The sequence below is a fragment of the Physeter macrocephalus genome, chromosome 20, assembly GCF_002837175.3.
Source record: "Physeter macrocephalus isolate SW-GA chromosome 20, ASM283717v5, whole genome shotgun sequence".
Taxonomy (NCBI): domain Eukaryota; kingdom Metazoa; phylum Chordata; class Mammalia; order Artiodactyla; family Physeteridae; genus Physeter; species Physeter macrocephalus.
The window spans coordinates 102,871,764-102,894,279 of NC_041233.1; the positions used below are offsets into that span (position 1 = coordinate 102,871,764).

General features: G+C 35.9%; 1 protein-coding gene across 1 annotated transcript in view; it reads left to right on the forward strand.

Moving 5' to 3' along the window:
- Window positions 1–21,091, forward strand: part of VPS37A (VPS37A subunit of ESCRT-I) — a 39,164-nt gene extending 18,073 nt beyond the window's left edge. The window contains exons 5-12 of the mRNA XM_007109906.4: window positions 8,488–8,713; window positions 10,159–10,229; window positions 12,803–12,930; window positions 13,011–13,069; window positions 13,148–13,216; window positions 17,181–17,324; window positions 18,815–18,895; window positions 20,468–21,091. Of these exons, the coding sequence (XP_007109968.1) occupies window positions 8,488–8,713; window positions 10,159–10,229; window positions 12,803–12,930; window positions 13,011–13,069; window positions 13,148–13,216; window positions 17,181–17,324; window positions 18,815–18,895 (778 nt within the window). The 3' untranslated portion in view covers window positions 20,468–21,091. The remainder of the gene's footprint in view (window positions 1–8,487; window positions 8,714–10,158; window positions 10,230–12,802; window positions 12,931–13,010; window positions 13,070–13,147; window positions 13,217–17,180; window positions 17,325–18,814; window positions 18,896–20,467) is intronic.
- The last annotated feature ends 1,425 nt before the right edge of the window (window positions 21,092–22,516 follow it).

Sequence of the window (22,516 nt, forward strand, 5' to 3'; positions counted from 1 at the left end):
CTTAAAGTGAAGTTGGCAATTTTTTCCTATGATTTAGAGATTTTTTTTTTTCCTTTCCTTGAACCTGTGTATTCTGTCCTGGTCTCCAGTTTGCTATTGGGTTGTTAGTCTTTTATTAATTTGGAGAAATTCTTTATCTGTTAGAGAAATTATCCATTTTCCTATGACATGTTTCAGATGTTTTCCCCCAATTTGTTATTTGTCTTTATTTATAATGGGCTTTGTCATGTAGAGGGTTGTTTTGTTTTGTTTTGTTGTGTTTTGTTTTTTATGTCATGGGATTTATCATTATTTTCTCTTATGACTTTTGAATTTGGGATCACAGAAAGTCCTTTACCACCCCAAGTTTTTAATTTCCCAGTGATTTCTTCCAGTTCTTTTAAGATTTTTTTAAAAATCCAAAAAACATTTTAAATTTGATACAATTGGTTTTTATTTTATTATAGATATGAGGGCTTGGCTCCAATTTAATTTTTTCCAGATGTCCCAATGCTATTTATTGACCGATCTATCTTTTTTTTTTTTTTTTTTTTTTTTTTTTACTAATTTGAGATTCTTTTTAGTATATCTTAATTGCCATATATCTTTGGGATTTTTCTGGATTGTGTATTCAGTTCCATTGATCTACCTATCCATTGCCAGTGTTATGCTTTAAAAAAGTTTTGTGGTTTTTTTTTAAAAAATTATTAAGGTTTTCTAATGTGTTTTGCTATATGGCAGGGTTAATCTCTCTTTACCCTCCTTTTTCAGATACTTTTCTCTATATTCTTATTTATTTTTTGATATTAGCTTTAGTATTATAATTTCAAAATCTGTGACAAATGTTTTCTTCCAACACAATTCCAATTTATGTAACTTATGTCATTAAATATGATATTAAATTATGTCATGAAACAATAGCACTCCCATTTAAAAAAATTGTTTAAGCTTGATATATTTTGGAACATTTCAATACTCTGATACCCGTTTTTTTTTCCAACACCACCAAGTAATTCTCCAGTTCTCACCAGACACTGACTGTTTCCTATGAATTTAACTTAATTCTGATGCTATCCACTGGGAGATGGCGTCAGATCCCACAGATTAAGGGCTGAGTCTCACAGGCTGCTCCATTTCACATACCAACTGAAAATGTATAGATTGTTACCTGTGCTATAAATCACAGGTTCCCATGACCTCCACCTCAGGTTTGAGTAATTTGTTAAGTGGCTCATGGAACTCCAAAATAAATTTACTTATGTTTACTAGTTGATGATAAAGGATATTATAAAGGATACAGATGAATAACCAGATGAAGAGGTACATAGGGCAGGGCAAGGTCTAGGAGAGCCCCAAGCACAGGAGCTTTTGTCCCCATGAACTGGGGTGCACCACCCTTCTACCATATGGATACATTCATCAACAAGAAGCTTGTCAGATCTTATTGTTCAAGGGTTTTTATAGAGCTTATTCAGCAGCCCCCTCTTCCCTGAGATCGATGGGTGGGGCTGAAAGTTCCAACTTTCTGTCACTTGGTCTTTTTGGTGACCAACCCCATCCTCAGACTATATAGGGACTCAGCCTAAGTCACCTCATTAGCATAAACTCAGATGTTACAAATAACAAAAAGGGGTCCTATCATTTAGGAGCTTACCAGGATTTTAGGAGCACTTTGCCTAGAACCTGGTCAAAGACAAAATATGTTTCTTATTATACCACAAATACAAAGTAAAGTATTTAGTATTCTATTTTTTTAAAAAGTCTTTTTATCTTTTATACAAGAGTGACTGACCCATTTAAACTTAACTATATTAATTTAAATATTGGTATTTAAATTACACTAATTATTTTAGAGTGTGGTTCTCTTTGAACTGCTCTAAAAGAAAAAAAAATTAAATGTAAAATATTATCCTTTTTAGGTATAATTGACATGTAACGTGTACAACAGAATGATTCAATAGTAATTTATTTTACAAAATGATCACCACAATAAGTCTAGTTAACACCCATCACCATACATAGTTACAAAATTTTTTCTTGTGATGAGAATGTTTAAGATTTACTCTTAGCAGCTTTCAAATATGTAGTATAGTATTATTAACCATAATGATGCTGTATATTACCTCCCCGTGACTTATTGATTTTATAACTGAAAGTCTGTACCTTTTGACCGTGTTCACACGTTTTGCCTACTGCTGCCCATTACCTGCCTCTGGCAAACACCAGTCTCTTTTCTGTATTTATGAGCTCAGTGTTTTTTGTTTTTGTTTTTCGTTTTTTAATTCTACACGTAAGTGAGAGCATATGGTATTTGCCTTTCTCTGTCTGACATATTTCACATAGCATAAAACCCTCAGGGTCCATCCATATTGTTTTGAATGGCAAGATTTTCTTTGTTTTTATGGCTGAATAATATTTCGGTGTATATGTACACCACCTTTTCTTTATCTAATCATCTACTGATGGACACTAGGTTGTTTCCATCGCTTGTCTATTGTAAATAATGCTGTGGTGAACATAGGGGAGCAGACGTGTTTTCGAGTTAGTGTCTTCATTTTCTTCACATAAATATCCAGAAGTGGAATTGCTGGATCATATGGTAGTTCTATTTTGAGGAGTCTCCATCCTGTTTTCCATAGTGGCTATACCAATTTACATTTCCACCAGCAGTGTACAAGCATTCACTTTTCTCCATAGCCTCACCAATGCTTGTTATTTCTTATATTTTTGATAATAGTCATTCCAACAAGTTTGATAGTAATCTAATTATCAAAGAATTAGCATCTTTTCTTGTACCTGTTGGCCATCTGCATGTCTTCTTTGGAAAAATGTCTATTCAGATTCCCATTTTTAAATCAGATTATTTGTTTTTTTGCTGTTGAGTTGTATGAGTTCTTTATATATTTTGGATATTAATCCCTTGTCAGATATATGGTTTGCAAATATTTTCTCCCATTCTGTAGGTTGCCTTTTCATTTTGTTGATGGTTTCCTTTGCTGTGCAGAAGCTTTTTAGTTTGATGTAGTCCCATTTGTTTAGTTTTGTAAGTGAGGTATTAAAGTCCCCTATTTTTTTTTGTAAATAAATGTATGTATGTATTTATCTCTGGCCACGTTGGGTCTTTGTTGCAGTGTGTGGGCTTCTCATTGCGGTGGCTTCTCTTGCGGAGCACGGCCTCTAGGCGCGCAGGCTTCGGTAGTTTTGGCATGTGGGCTCTAGAGCGCCGGGTCAGTAGTTGTGGCGCCCAGGCTTAGTTGCTCCGCGGGCATGTGAGATCTTCCCGGATCAAGGATCAAACCCGTGTCCATATTGGTATTTAAATTACACTAATTATTTTAGAGTGTGGTTCTCTTTGAACTGCTCTAAAAGAAAAAAAAATGTAAAATATTATCCTTTTTAGGTATAATTGACATGTAACGTGTACAACAGAATGATTCAATAGTAATTTATTTTACAAAATGATCACCACAATAAGTCTAGTTAACACCCATCACCATACATAGTTACAAAATTTTTTCTTGTGATGAGAATGTTTAAGATTTACTCTTAGCAGCTTTCAAATATGTAGTATAGTATTATTAACCATAATGATGCTGTATATTACCTCCCCGTGACTTATTGATTTTATAACTGAAAGTCTGTACCTTTTGACCGTGTTCACACGTTTTGCCTACTGCTGCCCATTACCTGCCTCTGGCAAACACCAGTCTCTTTTCTGTATTTATGAGCTCAGTGTTTTTTGTTTTTGTTTTTCGTTTTTTAATTCTACACGTAAGTGAGAGCATATGGTATTTGCCTTTCTCTGTCTGACATATTTCACATAGCATAAAACCCTCAGGGTCCATCCATATTGTTTTGAATGGCAAGATTTTCTTTGTTTTTATGGCTGAATAATATTTCGGTGTATATGTACAGCACCTTTTCTTTATCTAATCATCTACTGATGGACACTAGGTTGTTTCCATCGCTTGTCTATTGTAAATAATGCTGTGGTGAACATAGGGGAGCAGACGTGTTTTCGAGTTAGTGTCTTCATTTTCTTCACATAAATATCCAGAAGTGGAATTGCTGGATCATATGGTAGTTCTATTTTGAGGAGTCTCCATCCTGTTTTCCATAGTGGCTATACCAATTTACATTTCCACCAGCAGTGTACAAGCATTCACTTTTCTCCATAGCCTCACCAATGCTTGTTATTTCTTATATTTTTGATAATAGTCATTCCAACAAGTTTGATAGTAATCTAATTATCAAAGAATTAGCATCTTTTCTTGTACCTGTTGGCCATCTGCATGTCTTCTTTGGAAAAATGTCTATTCAGATTCCCATTTTTAAATCAGATTATTTGTTTTTTTGCTGTTGAGTTGTATGAGTTCTTTATATATTTTGGATATTAATCCCTTGTCAGATATATGGTTTGCAAATATTTTCTCCCATTCTGTAGGTTGCCTTTTCATTTTGTTGATGGTTTCCTTTGCTGTGCAGAAGCTTTTTAGTTTGATGTAGTCCCATTTGTTTAGTTTTGTAAGTGAGGTATTAAAGTCCCCTATTTTTTTTTTTAAATAAATGTATGTATGTATTTATCTCTGGCCACGTTGGGTCTTTGTTGCAGTGTGTGGGCTTCTCATTGCGGTGGCTTCTCTTGCGGAGCACGGCCTCTAGGCGCGCAGGCTTCGGTAGTTTTGGCATGTGGGCTCTAGAGCGCCGGCTCAGTAGTTGTGGCGCCCAGGCTTAGTTGCTCCGCGGGCATGTGAGATCTTCCCGGATCAGGGATCAAACCCGTGTCCCCTGCACTGGCAGGCAGATTCTTAACCACTGCACCACCAGGGAAGTCCCAAGTCCCCTATTCATATTTTATTGCTCTCTATTTATCCTTTCAGGTCTGTTTATATTTGCTTTATATATTTAAGTGCTCCTGTCTTGGGTGCATAAATATTTATAATTGTTATATCCTCTTGTTGGATTGACCCCTTTACCATTATGTAACACCCTTCTTTGTCTCTTATTACAGTCTTTGTTTTAAAGTCTGTTTTGTCTGATATAAGTGTAGCTACCCCAGCTTTCTTTTGGTTTCTATTTGCATGTAATACCAGCATAAAGAAGTCCCTTTAACATTTCTTGTAAGGTCGGTTTAGTGGTGATAACTCCTTTAGCTTTTGCTTGTCTGGAAAACTCTACCTCTGCTTCAATTCTGAATGAGAACTTTGCTATGTAGAGTATTCTTGAAAGTGTTTTTCTTTTGGTACTCTAAATATGTCATTCCTCTGCCTTCTGGCCTGCAAAGTTTCAGCTGAAATATCTGCTGGTAGTTTTATGGGGGTTCCCTTGTACCTAACAAGTTGCTGCTTTTAAGATCCTTGCCTTGTCTTTAACTTTTGACATTTTAATTAAAATGTGTCTTGGTTCATCTTGTTTGGGACCTCCTGGCTTCCTGGATCTGGATGCCCGTTTCCTTCCCTAGGTAAGAGAAGTTTTCAGCCATTATTTCTTCAGATAAGTTTTCTGCCCCTTTCTCTGTCTCTTTTCCTGCTGGTACCCCTATAATACAAACCATAAGTCCCTTAAGCTATCTTCACTTTTTTTCCTTTTTTTTCTCTGCTCTGATTATGTGAGTTCCACTGCCCTGTCTTGAGTTCACTGATCATTTCTTCTGGCTGATGACGATGACATCCTTTGTTTACTGATACGGCAGGAAATATTCCATTTCTCACGCTGCTTCATCCAGTCTGCTCTTGAATCCCTCTAGTATATTTTTCAGTTCAGTTGTTGTATTCTCCAGCTTTGATTCTTTCTTGTATTTTCTTTCTCTTTGTTGAGGTTCTCTCTATGTTCAGGGAGCATCTTTATGACCTTTACTCTGAACTCTTTATCAGGTAAATTATGTATCTTCATTTCATTAAGGTTTTTTTTTCCTGAGGTTTTATCCTGTACTTTTATTTGGAACATATTTCTTTGTTTTTTCTTTTTGCTTGACTCTGTAAGATAAAACAGTTACCTCTCCCAGTTTTGAGGACAGGACTAGGAGATGAACCTTATCATTCAACCCTACCCTGGCTCTTGACTGTCTCTCAAGCCTTTGTGATTGTCCAAGCAACCTATTATTTTTTTAATAGCTCCCAGGAATTAAGGGTGTGCCAAGACCTGTCATTGCCCCACAGGGGAGGATATCCATACCTAGATTTAGGCTGATTGGAAGCAAGACCCTCAGGCAGCAGCTTTTAAGGTATGCAAATTAATACAGTTCTGTGGGACCACAAGCTTATTAAGTCCTGCTAGCCACCTGAGCCAGGTGATGAGAATGAAAACATGGTGTCCATTGGCCTCTGTTCCCTGAAGGCGCCTCCATAGGCCTTCACATACATGGGTTCCAAGCCTGAAGCCCACCCCTCAGACTGAAGCTTCAGGATAAGCAAATAGGCCTGTTTCACATTAAGACTGTGGGTGTGTTTAAGTCTGCTATCTGTAGTACCCTGGTGTGGTAGCCTGCCAAGAACTGTCTACAACTGTTACAGTCTCATGGGACCCAGGAATGCAGCCCCCCTGGCCACCAGAGCCAGGTAAGTAAGGGGCATTCCCTGGTTGGCAGCCACAAAAACCAGAGCACCAAATACAAAACCGGGGCACCAAACACATGTAAGATCTCCCCTGCAAGACATGCTGGCGTTCTGGAACAAGCAGAGGGGAGAGCACAAAGATAGTAGAGCCCGCCCTCTGGAGTCTATGGAAGGGTTACATTCAGTCCTTAGAGTTGTGTTTAATGAGAAGCCTACCCCTCAGGCTAGGGCTATGGTAATAAGCTAATAGGTCTCTTTCACCAGGGAGACTGAGCTCCTGTTGTCCTGCTGTTCCCCTGGGGGTGCAGCAGATTAAGAACTTTTTCTCCATTTCTGTGAGTGTGAGCCCCGCTCGTCAGATTCAGACAATGTTGTGCTGTCCTCTGGTTGCCACTGCAAAAACAAGGGTATAAGCTCCTTTCTGTAAGATACTGGTGAGCTGGAGTGAGGCAGAGTGCGGAGCTGGCGTCCACTGGCCTCCATGCCCTGAGAGCATCTCCATGGATGCCTAGATGTCAGAGCCCCTGGACAAGCACATAGGCCTCTTTCACAGAAAGGCTGCGGGTTGCTTCTGTCTGCTGTCTGTGCAGTGTCCTGGGGGTCACAGGCTACCAAGAACCTTCTCTCTGATTGTTACGATCCTGTGGGACCCAGGAATATTAGCCTGCCTGGCATCCAGAGTCAGGCAATCAAGGGATATTCCCTGGGCAGCAGCTGCAGAAAGCAGAGCACCAGATGCGTGTAGGCGCTCCCTCTGGGTGATACTGGGTCTCTGGAGCACAGCAGATGGGAAACAAGATGTCACCCACCAGCCACCATCCCCAGAAAGTATCCCAGCGGACCCCTAGATGTGTGTTAGATGCCTGCCGCTACCTCTGAGCTGATGCTTTAAGATTGGCAAATGAGCCTCTTTCACATTAAGTCAGGTCCTCTTCTGCATTGGGCCCTGAGGCAGGGGAGTCCAAGAGTATGAGCCCTGTGAGAATTGTTTCTTAGTTCGCTGTAGCCTTGTGAGTCTGGGGACAAGAGCTCTTTTGGTCTTCAGAGCTAGATGTTTTGGGGGCTTGTCTCTCAGGTTCAAACTCAACCCTTAACTCCCCAGGGAAAAGCTCTGGGTTTTGAGTTTTCTCCGGCTTGTGGGTTGTCCTGCTGAGGGTGGGGTTTATGGTGAGATTGTGTCTCAGCCTCTCCTACCAGCTTAGATGTCATTTTCTTCTTGTTTGCCCAATGTGTAGGAGCTGCTCAGCTAGTTTTTAGGGTTTTTTTCAGAGGAAATTGTTCCCTATGTAGCTGTTGATTCAGTATTTCTGTAGGAGAAGGTGAATTCAGGATCTTCCTATGTCACCATCTTCATCCAGAACCCAATATTTATTACCTTGCAAAAATAAATTATTTTCTGATTATATCTTGAGTACATACTGCTGTGCCGCTTTTTCTAATATATACATAGTTTTTATACGCATCTTTTTTATGTTTTAACATTTTTAGCAGCTCATCTATACATTTAATTTTTCTTTGAAATTTTCCAGTAAACAGTCTTGACTTGCAGTCAGATTTTGCCAAATATAATGAAAGCTACGAATTTATTCAAGGTACACTTGAATAAATTTCCTGGACTTAAATGTTCTCCATTTCTTCTATGAAGATACTCACTGATGGCAACAGAAAGGCCATATTTGAGTTTTGAGCATTCTATTTACTTCCAGTGTGACCAGTTGAATTGTATATTTTCTAAAACATTTTTCTTTTTCATGGAAAGAAACGAAAATTTTCTCTTGAGGGGTGTTCATATTTTATCAATTTATATGACATCTGATTCACTTATATAATTATAATAACTAATGGCACCTGCCATCTGTACTGCATAACCACTGTTATTTAGAGCAATTTAGGAATACTTTTACAAACTTACCCCTAAAATCTAACCTCATGTTTTTCCTCTCTTTCCCTTTAGCCTGTACAGTAAAGCGGGTGGGACGCCTCCTTGTGCTTCTCCGGGTTTTCCATTTCTTCCTCCATATCCCCCACAAGAAGCTACCAGGACTGTCAGTTCTTTATCTGTTGCTGACACTGTTTCTTCTTCAGCGACAAGTCATACAGCAGCCAAACCTGCTGCTCCTTCATTTGGTGTCCTTTCAAATCTGCCATTGCCTGTTCCCACAACAGACACTTCAGCACCGGTTGGTATCTGATATCTGTAGTTTGTACCCTTGAAATATTCAGTCAACAAACATTATATCCCTCCAGTGTGCCAGCCACCATGGCACAAAAGATAAAAAGATTAAATCACATTTTCAACTTACGTAACAATGTCAAAGAGGTAACCAGCAAATAAATAATTGTAAGTAGAAGAGATAGTCTAGAGCAACGGCAAAGATACAGTTAAGGGAATAGTCAGTGCTCCCAGGGACCATCGTAGAGCTAGAAAGATACCTTTATAAAAGATGCAATTCTTTTTCTTAAACCACTTTATCCTTGGTGCCTCAAAGCATGCCTAATACATATAGTAGGTGCTCATTCAAAATGAGGCAGATGAATGAATGAATTCACACTTGAGGCCAAATTTTGATAGATGGTAATGAATTTGCCGGGATGATAAGGGGTCACATAAGGCAATTCTTTGAAGAGGCAACAGCATTGACAAAGATTTGGGAGCATAAACCAGATGGCATATTTGTGAGGCTGCCTGTTATAGAGCCCTCTGGTTGTCATATAGGACACAGGCAAAGATATGAGAAGGATCGTATAGGAGAAGCATGTATCAGATTATGGAGGGTCTGCTCTAGCATTCTGAGGACTTTTAATCCAGTGTCTTATTGGTGTAAAAACTTGTGTGTTCTTAAGTTAAGCTGGTCTCTGCTGCCATGTGGGATGTTACTGAGGGAGAGACTGTGCGTTAAACATATTAAAGGGATTTTAAAACCTTCATTTTTAACCCTTAGTGAATATCACCCATAGTAATACTCAAAATATTAAAAAATTATCATAATCAACTTTACTAATTTTAGTGTTTGTAATAATTTAGAATATAGACCCAAGTGGACTTCGTTTTTCCAAAACCTTTCATCATTTTATTAATGAATATTATGAACAAATTATAATTAGTAGTATAAATAAAATTACAAGGGAACTTTTCATGGGTCCTTGATTTTAAAATGTCATCTATATTCAAACAATGTATACTCTATTCCTTATCTACCCTACTCTCTCATGGAACTTAGGTAACTATTCAGATTTTTGCCAACTTACTAATTTTTCTATACTTAATGCCTTTCACTTGAGACAAACATTCATATACATCAGTGAAACCCACAGATAATTCTCCACATTTGTCACAGATACACTTAGGAGATTTATTTTACAAGCGTATACTTGTCCAAGAGCTAAACACAGGTACTCACGTGATCCCCGTCAAAAAAAAAAAAATGTAACCCTTTATGTATAAAGATACACTGAAAAAAACAGTGAAGAAAGAAGGGGAGGGTAAGGACAATGTGAAGTGCAAAGATTAAGCGTGATAATGAAAACAGTTATGGGACGCAGTACATTAAAAATTACTTTTATAACCGAATAGGAGCAGTCAAAAAGATGGCTGAAATTTAACACCATTTCACACTCTCTTTAGATAAGCCAAAATGGTTTTGGTTACAAGATGCCTGATATCCCTGATGTATTTCCAGAACTCTCAGAACTAAGGTAAAAAAACTAGGAGAGTAACATTGGTGTTTGTTGTCTATTTAATTTGTAAATAGAAACCACATCATCGTTTTCTTATCCATATTAAGTTAAAAAAACTTTTAAATCATCACTCTTCCTATATTGTGGTTGTCTTAGTGGGAAAGTTCTATGAATCAGTCGTATGTCTTGTAGGTTATATTTATTGAGTTACTGGTCTGTGAGAAATCCTACAGTTAAAAAAGGTTTAGCCTTATTTGATCCAGTGTTTTACAGTCACTTGTAGGAAGTGGTGATGTGTTATTCTCTGCTAATAATTAAAGAAGTTTACACGCAGCACGTACACGTTAAAGCAGTCATACACGGAGTAATGCTTGCAGCAACCCGTGAAGTAGGGGCTGTTATTGTTACCGTGTTATAGAGCATTCTCCACCTCCTTTCCTTTCTTCCTTCCCTTTAAAAACATTATTATGAAAACGTCAAAAATACAAAAAGGTGAACCTCTTTGCCGTCTTCTTCTAGCTTTTTTCAGGAAGTATGGGTATAGGTCAGGATTATTTTAAACCAAATCCCAAATATTATGTTATTTTTACCTATAAGTTCTTCACTAAATTTCTCCACCAGGTAAAGACTTTTTCTTTGCCATAATCCCAATCCACATCATCATCATACCTCACAATATGAATGCTAATTCTTCAATTCTTTGATATTATCTTATTTCCCCAGGGTCTTAATAATTAAATCTTTTGGTTGGTAGTTTATTTGAATCAGGGTTCAAAATAAGATCTACCTATTGCATTTGAATACTGTTATCTTTTATAGTTCTTTTAATCATGAACCATTTCTCCCACGTTTATTAATATGTATGTACATATACACACAAATACATATATATACACATATGCATGCGTACATATACATACAAATATATATACATACACATATAAATACATATAGAGTAAAGTATACACATATTATTAAATATTTATGTAAGAAACTGGTTATTTGTCCTATAGAATTTCCCATACCCTGTCGTTGCCTGATTGCATCCTTGTGGTTCCATTGAGGGTGTTCCTCTATTTCTCATATTTCCTTCTACTGGTGGCTAGATATAGAGTTTTGATTAGATGTAGGTTCAATTTTTTTATCAAATCATTACATTGTACACCTTAAATTTACACAGTGTCTCAAGAAAGCTGGGGGAAAAAATTTAGGTTTAATTCTTTTGGCAAGAATATTTACATCATAGTTACTGCATATTTCCTATTATATCACACACGGCAGCAATGATGTCTGGTTGCCTTATTTTTAGTGACATTAGGATTGAAACAGGTTGAAACATTTGAAATCACTGACTGTGCATTATTTCATTAAGGATTGCAAATGTGATTTCCTACTGCCAGAGTTAGCCAGAAGTCTATGAAGACTTTCCTTCATAGAAAAGGAAAATTTTAGTTATATTGAAATATACTTCATACAGAAAGACAAGATATATGCTTGATTTTTTTCCTCTTAATTTATTAATTTTCAGAATAATGATGCATAAGCTAGCTGCAAAAGTTCTGATAGGTGAGGTTTTTTTGGTTTTTTTATAGTTGTTTTTGAGTTATTATAAACTCATAAATTAAAAAAGAAATTTGTGTTTCAGTCCATTCAAACATTATTCTTTTTGCTGCTTAAACAATTCTATCTTTAGTCAATAGGAAACTCTGGCAAAACAAAGATGTCATGGGCTCAACATGAACATTTTTTTCCCCTGACCTGAAGCCAGCCATTTTTCTGAAAGGCACTTGTTCTTTTTCAAAATAACAATACCAATAAAATAACAATATCAGTAGTGATTATTGAAAGCAGGATAAGTTTTTGTTTATTTTTGTTTTTAACACTTCTTTTGTCTAGGATATAGCACACCAGAGATGTACAGCCAAATACTATTTTTTAAAGTCTTTTCATTAAAATTTCTCTGGATGATTATATAACTTAGAAAAAAAAACCAGGTTCATTTATTTCCATTTGCTTTTAAGTTTAGAGACTGCTTTTTCTTTTTTAATTTTGTTTTTTAATTATATAATGCATTTATATGGATCTATATGTAGTCAAAACTGAAAGATAGGTTCAGAAAGGGTTCCCTCCCTCCCTATCCCACCCATCCAGTTCCCTCTTTCACTCTCTGGATATGATTTTTTGTTCTGGGATGAGCCTTCCACAATTACTTTTTAAAAACATTTTTATGACTATATGTACACAGACACATACATGTATCATTTATTGTGACAGCCACATACCTATTAGGTAAATAGGCTCAGAGGTTAAAATTGGTAGGTTATTAGGTCTGTTCATAAACCCTCGTCTTCATAGTCCTGTAGTGACTTGACACTGTACTGTATTTAGAGTACTTTTTGTTATATTGTGATTGATGTTTTATTTGCTTTTAAGGTTATAGTTTGCCTTCTCTGTCTATATAAAAATATATATGTCAAAAATTATTTAGAACTCTATCAGCTGAATGAAACTGAAAAATGGTGAATATTTATCATAGAAAAAAACTAGATGACTGATATTCATTAACATATTTTTTTCTGTTGTGTTTCTAGTGTATCACAACTTACAGATATGAATGAACAAGAGGAGGTATTACTAGAACAGTTTCTGACTTTGCCTCAACTAAAACAAATTATTACTGACAAGGATGACTTAATGAAAAGTATTGAGGAGCTAGCAAGTATGTCTTTCCTTACTTATTAAATTTCCTAAGAAAAATGTGATCTTTACCTAGCAATAAACTAAAAATTTATCTTACAGGAAAAAATCTCCTTTTGGAGCCCAGCTTGGAAGCCAAAAGGCAAACTGTTTTAGATAAGGTGAGTTAGTTATCATTTTTTAAGAAATCCATACAATTTTAAAATAGAATTAAATAGCATTTTAATTTTCTCTTTTAGTATGAATTACTTACACAAATGAAATCAACTTTTGAAAAGAAGATGCAAAGGCAGCACGAACTTAGCGAGGTAAGATTGTTTAGCTCTTTTCTTTTACCATAAGAATTTTTAATCTTAATGTGCATGTGCCACATTCTTAAATTCATTACTACCAGAAAGCATTTATTAGGTGTCTGAGTTTATCTTATCTGTTTATAAGTCATGATAAACAGCTCTAAGTTACACAGATGAACAGCTGTCAGTTATAAGCCATTGTAAATCATTTGTGCTCATGCAAGAGCATTTGGTTCCAAAATAGAAAAATATAAAAAGCCCCATAAAGAACTCTTCTGGGAGAGTTAGTATAAAGGCAGTTTAACTCTTCTAATAAAAGCTACCAACAAAAATTTTAATTTTAGACTACTTGTAAGCCTATGTACAAGTATCTTAAACGAAAAGTTAGCAAATTGAATAATATATAAAAAGTATGAAGTATAATTCACCACAAATAATAGATTTTATGTTAGAAATATGTGAAAAATCAAAAACTTTATAAAAGTCAACCCATGTTCCTGAAAAAACAAATCTTTAAAAATAAAAAGGGCAAAAACCATTTAAAAAATTAAAATAAATGAAAGAGAAGAGGATATAATCTTTATATCTCATGTCAATAACCCAGTCATAATATTCTGTTTCCTTTAAAATCAGGAATTCTAGAAGGTAAAGCCAATTTAGTAAAACATAAAATAGAAATAAGACAACAGCAAAAAAAATGATGGTAAAGGAGAATATAAATTTATAATAGATTTCAGATGATCATTCTTTAGAATAAAATAATAGTAGCTGACATTGTACAATTGCTGTATCTTTTGCATTGCACTAAGCTATTTACATATATTGCCCATTATTCCACCCAAAACCCTATGACGTATATGTTGTTACTGTTTTTCCATATTAAAGATGAGGAAACTGAGGCACATGGATATTAAATAACATCCCTGAGGTCATGTAAATAGAAAGTATCAGAGTCAGGAGTCACATGTAAGCAGTCCTCCCTCACTCTTAACTGGAAAATCTGACAGTCAACTAAAATACCTGGAGATGCTTATTAAAGCTTAGTAGATGCTGAAGAAGCTTTTCACAATAATCAGCATCATTCCTTAGACAAACTCTTAGTAAGCTAAGATAAAGTTATTCCTTAATTTAATAAGGAAACCAACAGCAAACATCACACCTAATGACTCAGCATTTCCAGGATCCCTTTAATGTTAGGAATGAGACAGTGATGCCCCAGTATCACTGCTATTTAACATTGTTTGGGAGGTTCTGGGCACTGTAAGAAGACAAGAAAAGGAAAAGAGGAATAATGTAAAAGAAAAGATGAAACGGTTGTTAACCAAAACCAAACAAGTAAAAATCCTAGCAAATTGAGAAGGTTTTCCTCTAGATACCTAGCAACTACCAGTGCAAAATGAAGTAGAAGAAAAAAACTCATTTACAATATAAACAAAACTGTAAAAAATTTAGAACTGAACCCAATGAAGTAAGTTAGGAAACTTTACTGAATGACACAAAAGAAGACGTGAAGAAATAGAGTAACAGAATATTCATGGACTGAAAGATACAGTATTATAAAGATTTCATTCTTCCCAAAATAACTTAAAAATCTTCTATACTTCCAATCAAAATCCCAAGAGTATTTTTTTTAATTTAAACAGATTTATTCTAAAGTTCTTCTGAAAAACTAAACAGGTTAAACTAGTCAAGAAGAGCTTGAGCAAAAAGAAACCCTTTCCCAGTATCAAAATACACTATAAAAGCTCTTTGTACAGTAGCCTTGTAGGAAGCGAAAAATAGTTCTATGGAACAGATTCTGCAGTTCAGAAACAGACATATATATGAGTAATTGGTATGGAAAAAATGAGAATTTAATAAAGGCAGTCCATTTAGAAAAAAGTTAGATCCCTATATCATAGCATACACAGAAAGAAACTCTAGATAGAGTAAGTATTTAGGTGGAAACCATAAAATTATGAGAGACAACTATCTGCTAGAGTTTTTTTTTTTAGGATTATGATGGGAAAATCCTTTCTCAGCATTATGACAGTAAGCAGAAGCATAAAATTAAAAACTGATGATTTAAGCTATATATAAATTTAACCTTTGTATACATTGAAGATCATAAAATCAAAAGTGAAGTAAAGGGGACAAATATTTGTAGCGGATATAACAAATATTAATGCCAATGGTCCATAAAGAAACCTTACATACAGGCAAAGGGAAGAACAGGAAACTCACAAAAGGAGAAATATGAAGGTCCAATAAACATTCTGATATAGCAATTATTCTGACTTCTTGAAATGTTTAAAAAAATCCTTGATTCCTAGGATTGTCTCTATAGATGTGCTCACTCAAAACCTCTGAAGATGATGACTCTTCTATACTCTAAAGTATGGAAACCACTTCACTAGACTGTTGGTGCCATTAGTGCAGGAACCTGTCCTGTTTTTTTACCCCTGTATACCCAATACCTTGGTCCAGTGCTTGGCACATGGTAGGTACTCAATAAATATTTAATGAGTAAGTAAATGGAAACATTTGAAAAGATGCTCAACCTCACACTAATAAGCAAAATTACATTATCTGTGTTAGCAAGACTTGTAAAGATAGATAACCAGTGTAGGTAAAGGTGATTAAAAATGGTGTATTTCTATATATCCCTGTATGTGATGTATCACAATGAGATACCGTCTTGCACCCACTAGGATGACTATTAATAAAAACAGTTCCTACATTTAGATCTTTGATCCATTTTGAGTTAAATTTTGTGTATGAGGCTCAGTAAATATTTAATGAGTAAGTAAATGGAAACATTTGAAAAGATGCTTAACCTTATACTAATAAGCAAAATTACATTATCTGTGTTAGCAAGACTTGTAAAGATAGATAACCAGTGTAGGTAAAGGTGATTAAAAATGGTGTATTTCTATATATCCCTGTATGTGATGTATCACAATGAGATACCGTCTCGCACCCACTAGGATGACTATTAATAAAAACAGTTTTAGTTCCTACATTTAGATCTTTGATCCATTTTGAGTTAAATTTTGTGTATGAGGTGAGGTAAGGTAAGGGTGCAGCTTAGTTCTGAACATGGATATCCAGTTTTCCTAGCAATAGTTGTGCAAGACTGTCCTTTCCCGATTGAATGGTCTCGGCACACTTTTGAAAATATTTGGCCATATGTATGAGTGTTTGTTATTTCATTGATCTATATGTCTCTTCTGATTGCCAGTACCATACTGTTTTGATTACTGTAGCTTTAAAGTAAGTTTTGAAATCAGGACGTATGAATCCTCCAACTTCGTTCTTCTTTTTCAAGATCATTTTGACTATTTGGGGGTCTCTTGAGATTCTCTTATGAATTTTAGGGTGGATTTTTCTATTTCTGCAAAAAATGCTGTTGACATTTTGATAGGGATTGCATAGACTCTGGAGATCACTTTGGGTAGTATTGTCTTAACAGTATTAAGTCTTCTGATCCATGAACACAGGGTGTCTTTCTACTTATTTATGTCTTAATTTCTTTCAGCAATGTTTTGTAGTTTTTGGTGTCCTTCACCACTTTGGTTAAATTTAATTCCATCACCTTTGCCATATTCTGTTCATTAGAAGCAAGTCACTAGGTCCAGACCACACTCAAGGGGAGGGGATTATACAAGGGCAGGCATACCAGGAGAGGAGGATCATTGGGGATCATCTTAGAGGGTGCCTACCACAATGATCTGATTCCTAAATTCCCAAGAGAGGACAGTGATCTGCCCAGTTTCTCTCACTTAATAGTTTGCAGGCAATGCATTGGTTTCTATTGTGTTAGGTAGCCATCTCATATCCAAAAGGTGAAGACTTAGATGGGACCAGATTTCCTCAAAAAGAGGCTATGTGAGGCACATAATGAATTGCTTCTCCCTACCTCTACCTCTACTCCATTTTCCTTCCTTCTAAGGAGTTTTTCTGAGCATTAGAAACTAATATACTTGATTTTCTGTTTCAGAGCTGTAGTGCGAGTGCCCTACAGGCAAGATTGAAAGTAGCTGCACATGAAGCTGAGGAAGACTCTGATAATATTGCAGAAGATTTCTTGGAGGGAAAAACTGATATAGATGATTTTCTCAGCAGCTTCATGGAAAAGAGAACAGTATGTAATACTCTTCAGTTGAGGACAAGTGACAGCGTAATATCAAATAACTTATGTATATTCATGAGTAAAAAAAACCTTAGCACATCACTGAGCTGGAGTTTTGAGTGCCATGAGAGGAAACTGAAGAGCCTCTATTGAGAATGATAGCAACATCCTGCTATCACTTTAAACCTGCTTGTTGTGAGTACACAAGCAGGTAAATCACATAATGGTTCTGTTTCAGAAATGATAGTATCTGTATCGTTCTGTAGCAAAGCTAGTAAATTAGCTTAAGTCTAGTCTTAATAGTTGTAATATACTCCTGAATAACCTGTTTCACAAGTTGTTTAAAAAGAGAATAACCTATATAGTGTTTTTGTTTGTTTGTTTGGCTGTGCCACACGGCTTGCAGGATCTTAGTTCACTGACCAGGGTTTGAACCCAGGCCACCGCTGTGAAAGTGCCGAGTTCTAACAACTGCACCACCAGGGAATTCCCTATACAGATTGTTTAAATTTTTTTGTTTTTAATATTACTGAGAACATTCTGGGGATAATTTCTATTCTAGTATTTCCATTATATTTAAAGAAAAAATTTTTAAGTCTGCTTAGCAGTATCTTGTCCTTTGATAGAGTCCTAAATATTTACCTAATTTCTCTGAAACAACACAGTTTAAAAATAACCTTTTGTTAATAAACGTTATAAAACAGATGTGCCATATATATATATGAACTGTTAAGGAAAGTGTGGCAGATTTTATTATCCCCGTTTTCCATGAGAAAATTTGAAGTACAGGGACATTAATGACTATGGTTACAGCATTAGTGAATCATCGATTTTGGGTCCATTTTTCTTCGGTACTATATAACTGTATCTTGAAGTTTTTTTTGTTTTTGTTTTAATTTATTTTATTTATTTTTAGCTGCGTTGGGTCTTCGTTGCTGTGCGGAGGCTTTCTCTAGTTGGGGCGAGTGGGGCTACTCTTTGTTGCGGAGCATGGGCTCTAGGCACACGGGCTTCAGTAGTTGTGGGTCATGGGCTCTAGAGCTCAGGCTCAGTTAGTTGTGGTTCACGGGCTTAGTTGCTCCGCGGCATGTGGGATCTTCCCGGACCAGGGCTCAAACCCGTGTCCCCTGCATTGGCAGGCGGATTCTTAACCACAGTGCCACCAGGGAAGCCCTGAAGTTTTTATTTGTTAAGCTTCCGGGGTAACAACAGTAGGATTTGTTTTCATATTTTTAAAACACAGATATTTTAAATTATATAATCAGAGAACTGGTATAAAGGATCAGAGTGTGTTTTACATTCTGGAAGTTTACAAAGATTATCTTCCAAACAAAATTAAAATTTTTTTTTTTTGATTCTTAAATTCTGTTCTACCTTAGACATCCACAGTTTAAATAATGTCAACAAGTTAAAAGATTCTTACTTAGAATTCTGTCAGATTTAGCTAGTAGTAGGAAGATTATTGGAGAAGTGACTGGTACTTTAAATAATTTGTCTTCTAGATTTGCCACTGTAGAAGAGCCAAGGAAGAGAAACTTCAACAAGTGATAGCAATGCACAGCCAATTTCATGCTCCACTATAGGTAAATTGTATTCTAGAAGGTTTGAGTCTTCGGGCTGTTGCATGGCTATTTTTAATGAAGTGTTCTTACCAGTGTTTGTTCAGCCAGCTTTAAGCATAATACTGTTGTTATAGCTATTGTGCTGTATAACATGTAGAATACTTTATATTAAGCATAATGTTTTATACCTAAGCATATAACCAGTAGAAATTGTTTGCATATTTTCTCAGTATGATATTAGCTTAAATGAATTTTTTTTCAGTATTTGATAGCTACTTGTGTAGAGTTTAATGTAATTAGTTCCTTTCTCTCAGCTGGTGTGGGGAGTATACCATATTAGTTGACATATTTCTCAGTAGTCTCTTTTGTCATTTCTTCCTTTAAAATGAATTTCCACTCTGTCTCTTTTCCATCTCACATCAGGATTATTCCAATAACTTTCTGACCAGTCCTCTGACTTTAGAGTTTCTCCTTCCTGCTCAGCACTGACAGAATGATCTTCCTAAAATACCACTCTGTGATAACATTTCCCTGCTCCAGGACCTGCAGTGAACCCCTAGGGATGAGAAATGCCAAATTTCTCTCTCTGGCTTATATTTTAGATCATCCATTTTAATTTTCCATTTTCCCCTTATGTTCTCTCATGTCATGTTCTTTTTTCTACCACCATATCTTTGTTCATGCTCTCACCTGATCTCAGGACACTCTTCTCTTTTCCTCTCCATCTGTCTTGTTTTAGGAATGATCTGGTGGCAAAGACTAGCTCCCACCTCAACAACTTTAAAAGCTTGTGTTACTGGATAACGCAGGGAAGCAGAGTCCAAATGCAGAAAAGTACACCTCAGTCACCTGGGAGTGAAAACACGACATGAGGCCATCAGTAACCAAAGCAGCTCCTCTTAGATCCTTCCCAAGACTGCTTGTTTTTCATTTCTGCATCTCTCTTCTTTCCTGTCTCTCACTCCCATGTGCTTTCTCACTTGCTCTTCAGAGAGCTTTCTTTGCTACACCTGCACGTGGTTCAACCATTGCTGCCCACAGGCTTGATCATATCATGACAGTCCTAACAGCCAATGGAGACTGACAGGGGTCTCACCACAAATTCAGGGAAAGAGACTGGCCCTGCATAGACAGTGTCCATCCTGACCTCAGCAGTTTGACCTAGAGATTGGTGTCATGTGTTCATCTGCCCGCTCTGCTGGGCTAAAGGAGTAGACTTTGAGAAGGGCGCGTGGGAGGTTCCCTTAAAAGGGATCAGGCTACAGGGAGGGAAGTGACAGGCATTTCTCAACCCCTGTTCAAACTCATCTGCCCCTTTTCTCAATCTAGTTGTCCTTAACATTAGTAGCAACATTGAATTGTTTTATTTTACAAATCAGACTGTTAATCCCTGAGGGTAAGGGTTGATTTTTAATATCAAGGATGCATTTCTCAAGGTTGAGAAGTGGGCACTGAGTAATTGCTTATTGACATGAGCATGCTAGAATCCTTGCCCTACCTCTTTTCCCTCATAGTCAGATTATCTTCTTATAGGTAAATCTTAATTTATCATCTTAAATTAAGTCTTAGGTTTTGATTTTCTTTTCTTTTCAGATTTTCCTGAAAACATGAACTGCCAAGAGAGGAATGGGACACAAAACTAAGCACATTTATATTTATGATTTGGAAATTGGCATTTCATTACAGTGGCTGAATTCATAGATACACTATATAGATTGTATACAGAACTGAGACTGATTTTGTACAGATTAGAATGATTGCTATGATCTTTGCTTTGAGAAATTTTTCTGCACTATTTGCACTAAAAATGTTTATTTGTTGTTGATAAATCCTATCAATTTAAGTTCCACTGCTGTTCCTCTCCTACTATTGATTAAATACCTATGCATGTAATTTTAGCTAGTTTCAATATTTTATAAAATTACTTCATTTAAATTTGTAATTTTAATTTGAAACTGCCTCATTGCTTTATCAAGAATGGTTTCGATTTTTTCCTCTCAACCTTTTTTGAAAAATTACCATTTCAACTGTAGAAAAACTATTATTCTTCCTGTTTCTTTCTGTATGATAAAACTTTCAAAAATAATTTGTTTTTAAATATTCACAGTGTCAGGAAACACCAAACCTGCCAATGTGCCGTCTCAAGGAAGTAACTTTTAATTCATACAATAAATCAAAAGAGTAAACCAGCGGTTTTTAACCTATTGTTGTCTTATTTTTAAAATTAAAGTTGCACTTAAGAGGCAATACAGGTAAATAAATATTTTACCTAATAGAAAAAACTGCATTTCATTTTAAATAGTCCAACATAAACTTTCATACTAACTTTTTTTTTTTTTTTGGCCACACCGTGCGGCTTGCAGGATCTTAGTTCCCCAATCAGGGATTGAACCCACATCCTCAGCAGTGAAAGCACAGAGTCCTAACCACTGGACCACCAGGAGATTGCCTCATGCTAACTTTGTAAATATAAGTATCTGCTGGGTTTGTGGTTAGATAAGGATATGCTCTCTAAGTTCCTCATATTGAAGTTTAAAACAATATTTTTGTTAATAAATAGTAAATTTAAACACAAATAAGTCAGTGAATTTTTCTGACCTTTACTGTGTTAGCTTTTCATAACAGAAAAGCTTTAATAATAAATAAAATTAATTTTTAGAAAGTCTAGTTTTTAATTAATTTAATTGGATTTTCGCTTTAACTTGTACTGTGTTAATCAGTTTGCTTTTATACTACGTTACAGAATGAATATATTTTATGGGTAGCTGTTAAAGCTAATTAAGTAGAAAATCTTGAACTAGATATCTGAGGCTTGGTAACGTAGTATCCAAATCACAAAACAACCTAATGACCATTTTTATTTAAACTTCATCACAGTATGATTGCCATTCCAAACACCAGCATACAGTACAGTTTTTTTCTTTCTTCTTCTTTCTGTACATGTGTTTAGCAATGAACTTTAGGAAAAACAAAATTATTTTCTTAGACTTGAATAATACTTAGTCTATGTGTGTGGAAGGGCAAGTATTCACACGGATTTTAAAGATATAATTTGCGTAAAGAAATTAACTTTTTTAAATCACCTGTCTCCCTGGTACTGTGCTAAGGGCATGCCATTTAATCTCCAAAATGACCAGACGAGGAAGGTATTATTATTCCGGATGTGTAGATGAGATAACTGAGGTAAGTGTTTCAAATTTGTGGCAGAGTCTTCTGGGTATTCAGGAACCTTTCCTTACGGTAGTGGTCACAGAAGCTTCAGCTTTCCCAGCAGTCACCACAATGGAGGACTTGGTAGTCCCAATCTTCTGCAAACAATCAGGAAACTTTCTGAGAAACCAGGCCGAGCCCAGAACAAGAGGCCAGCAGACCACAGCCATTAATTCATTTGATCTACTAATTTTATTAAGCCCCTACTAAGAATGAGGCACTGTGGAAATACTATACAGCGATGACTTAAACATGGTCTAGGTGTTTAGGTACTTATCTACCTTTTCTCCACTGGAAAAAAAAAGTCATTTGCTTATATAGTAGATCTCTTCTACATAATCACATAAGTAATTCATCTCAATGTTTTTTATTCTTTAAACTTGAACTATCCCAGTTTCATTCTGTACCAGTTAATATACCTTGGTTTCTCCT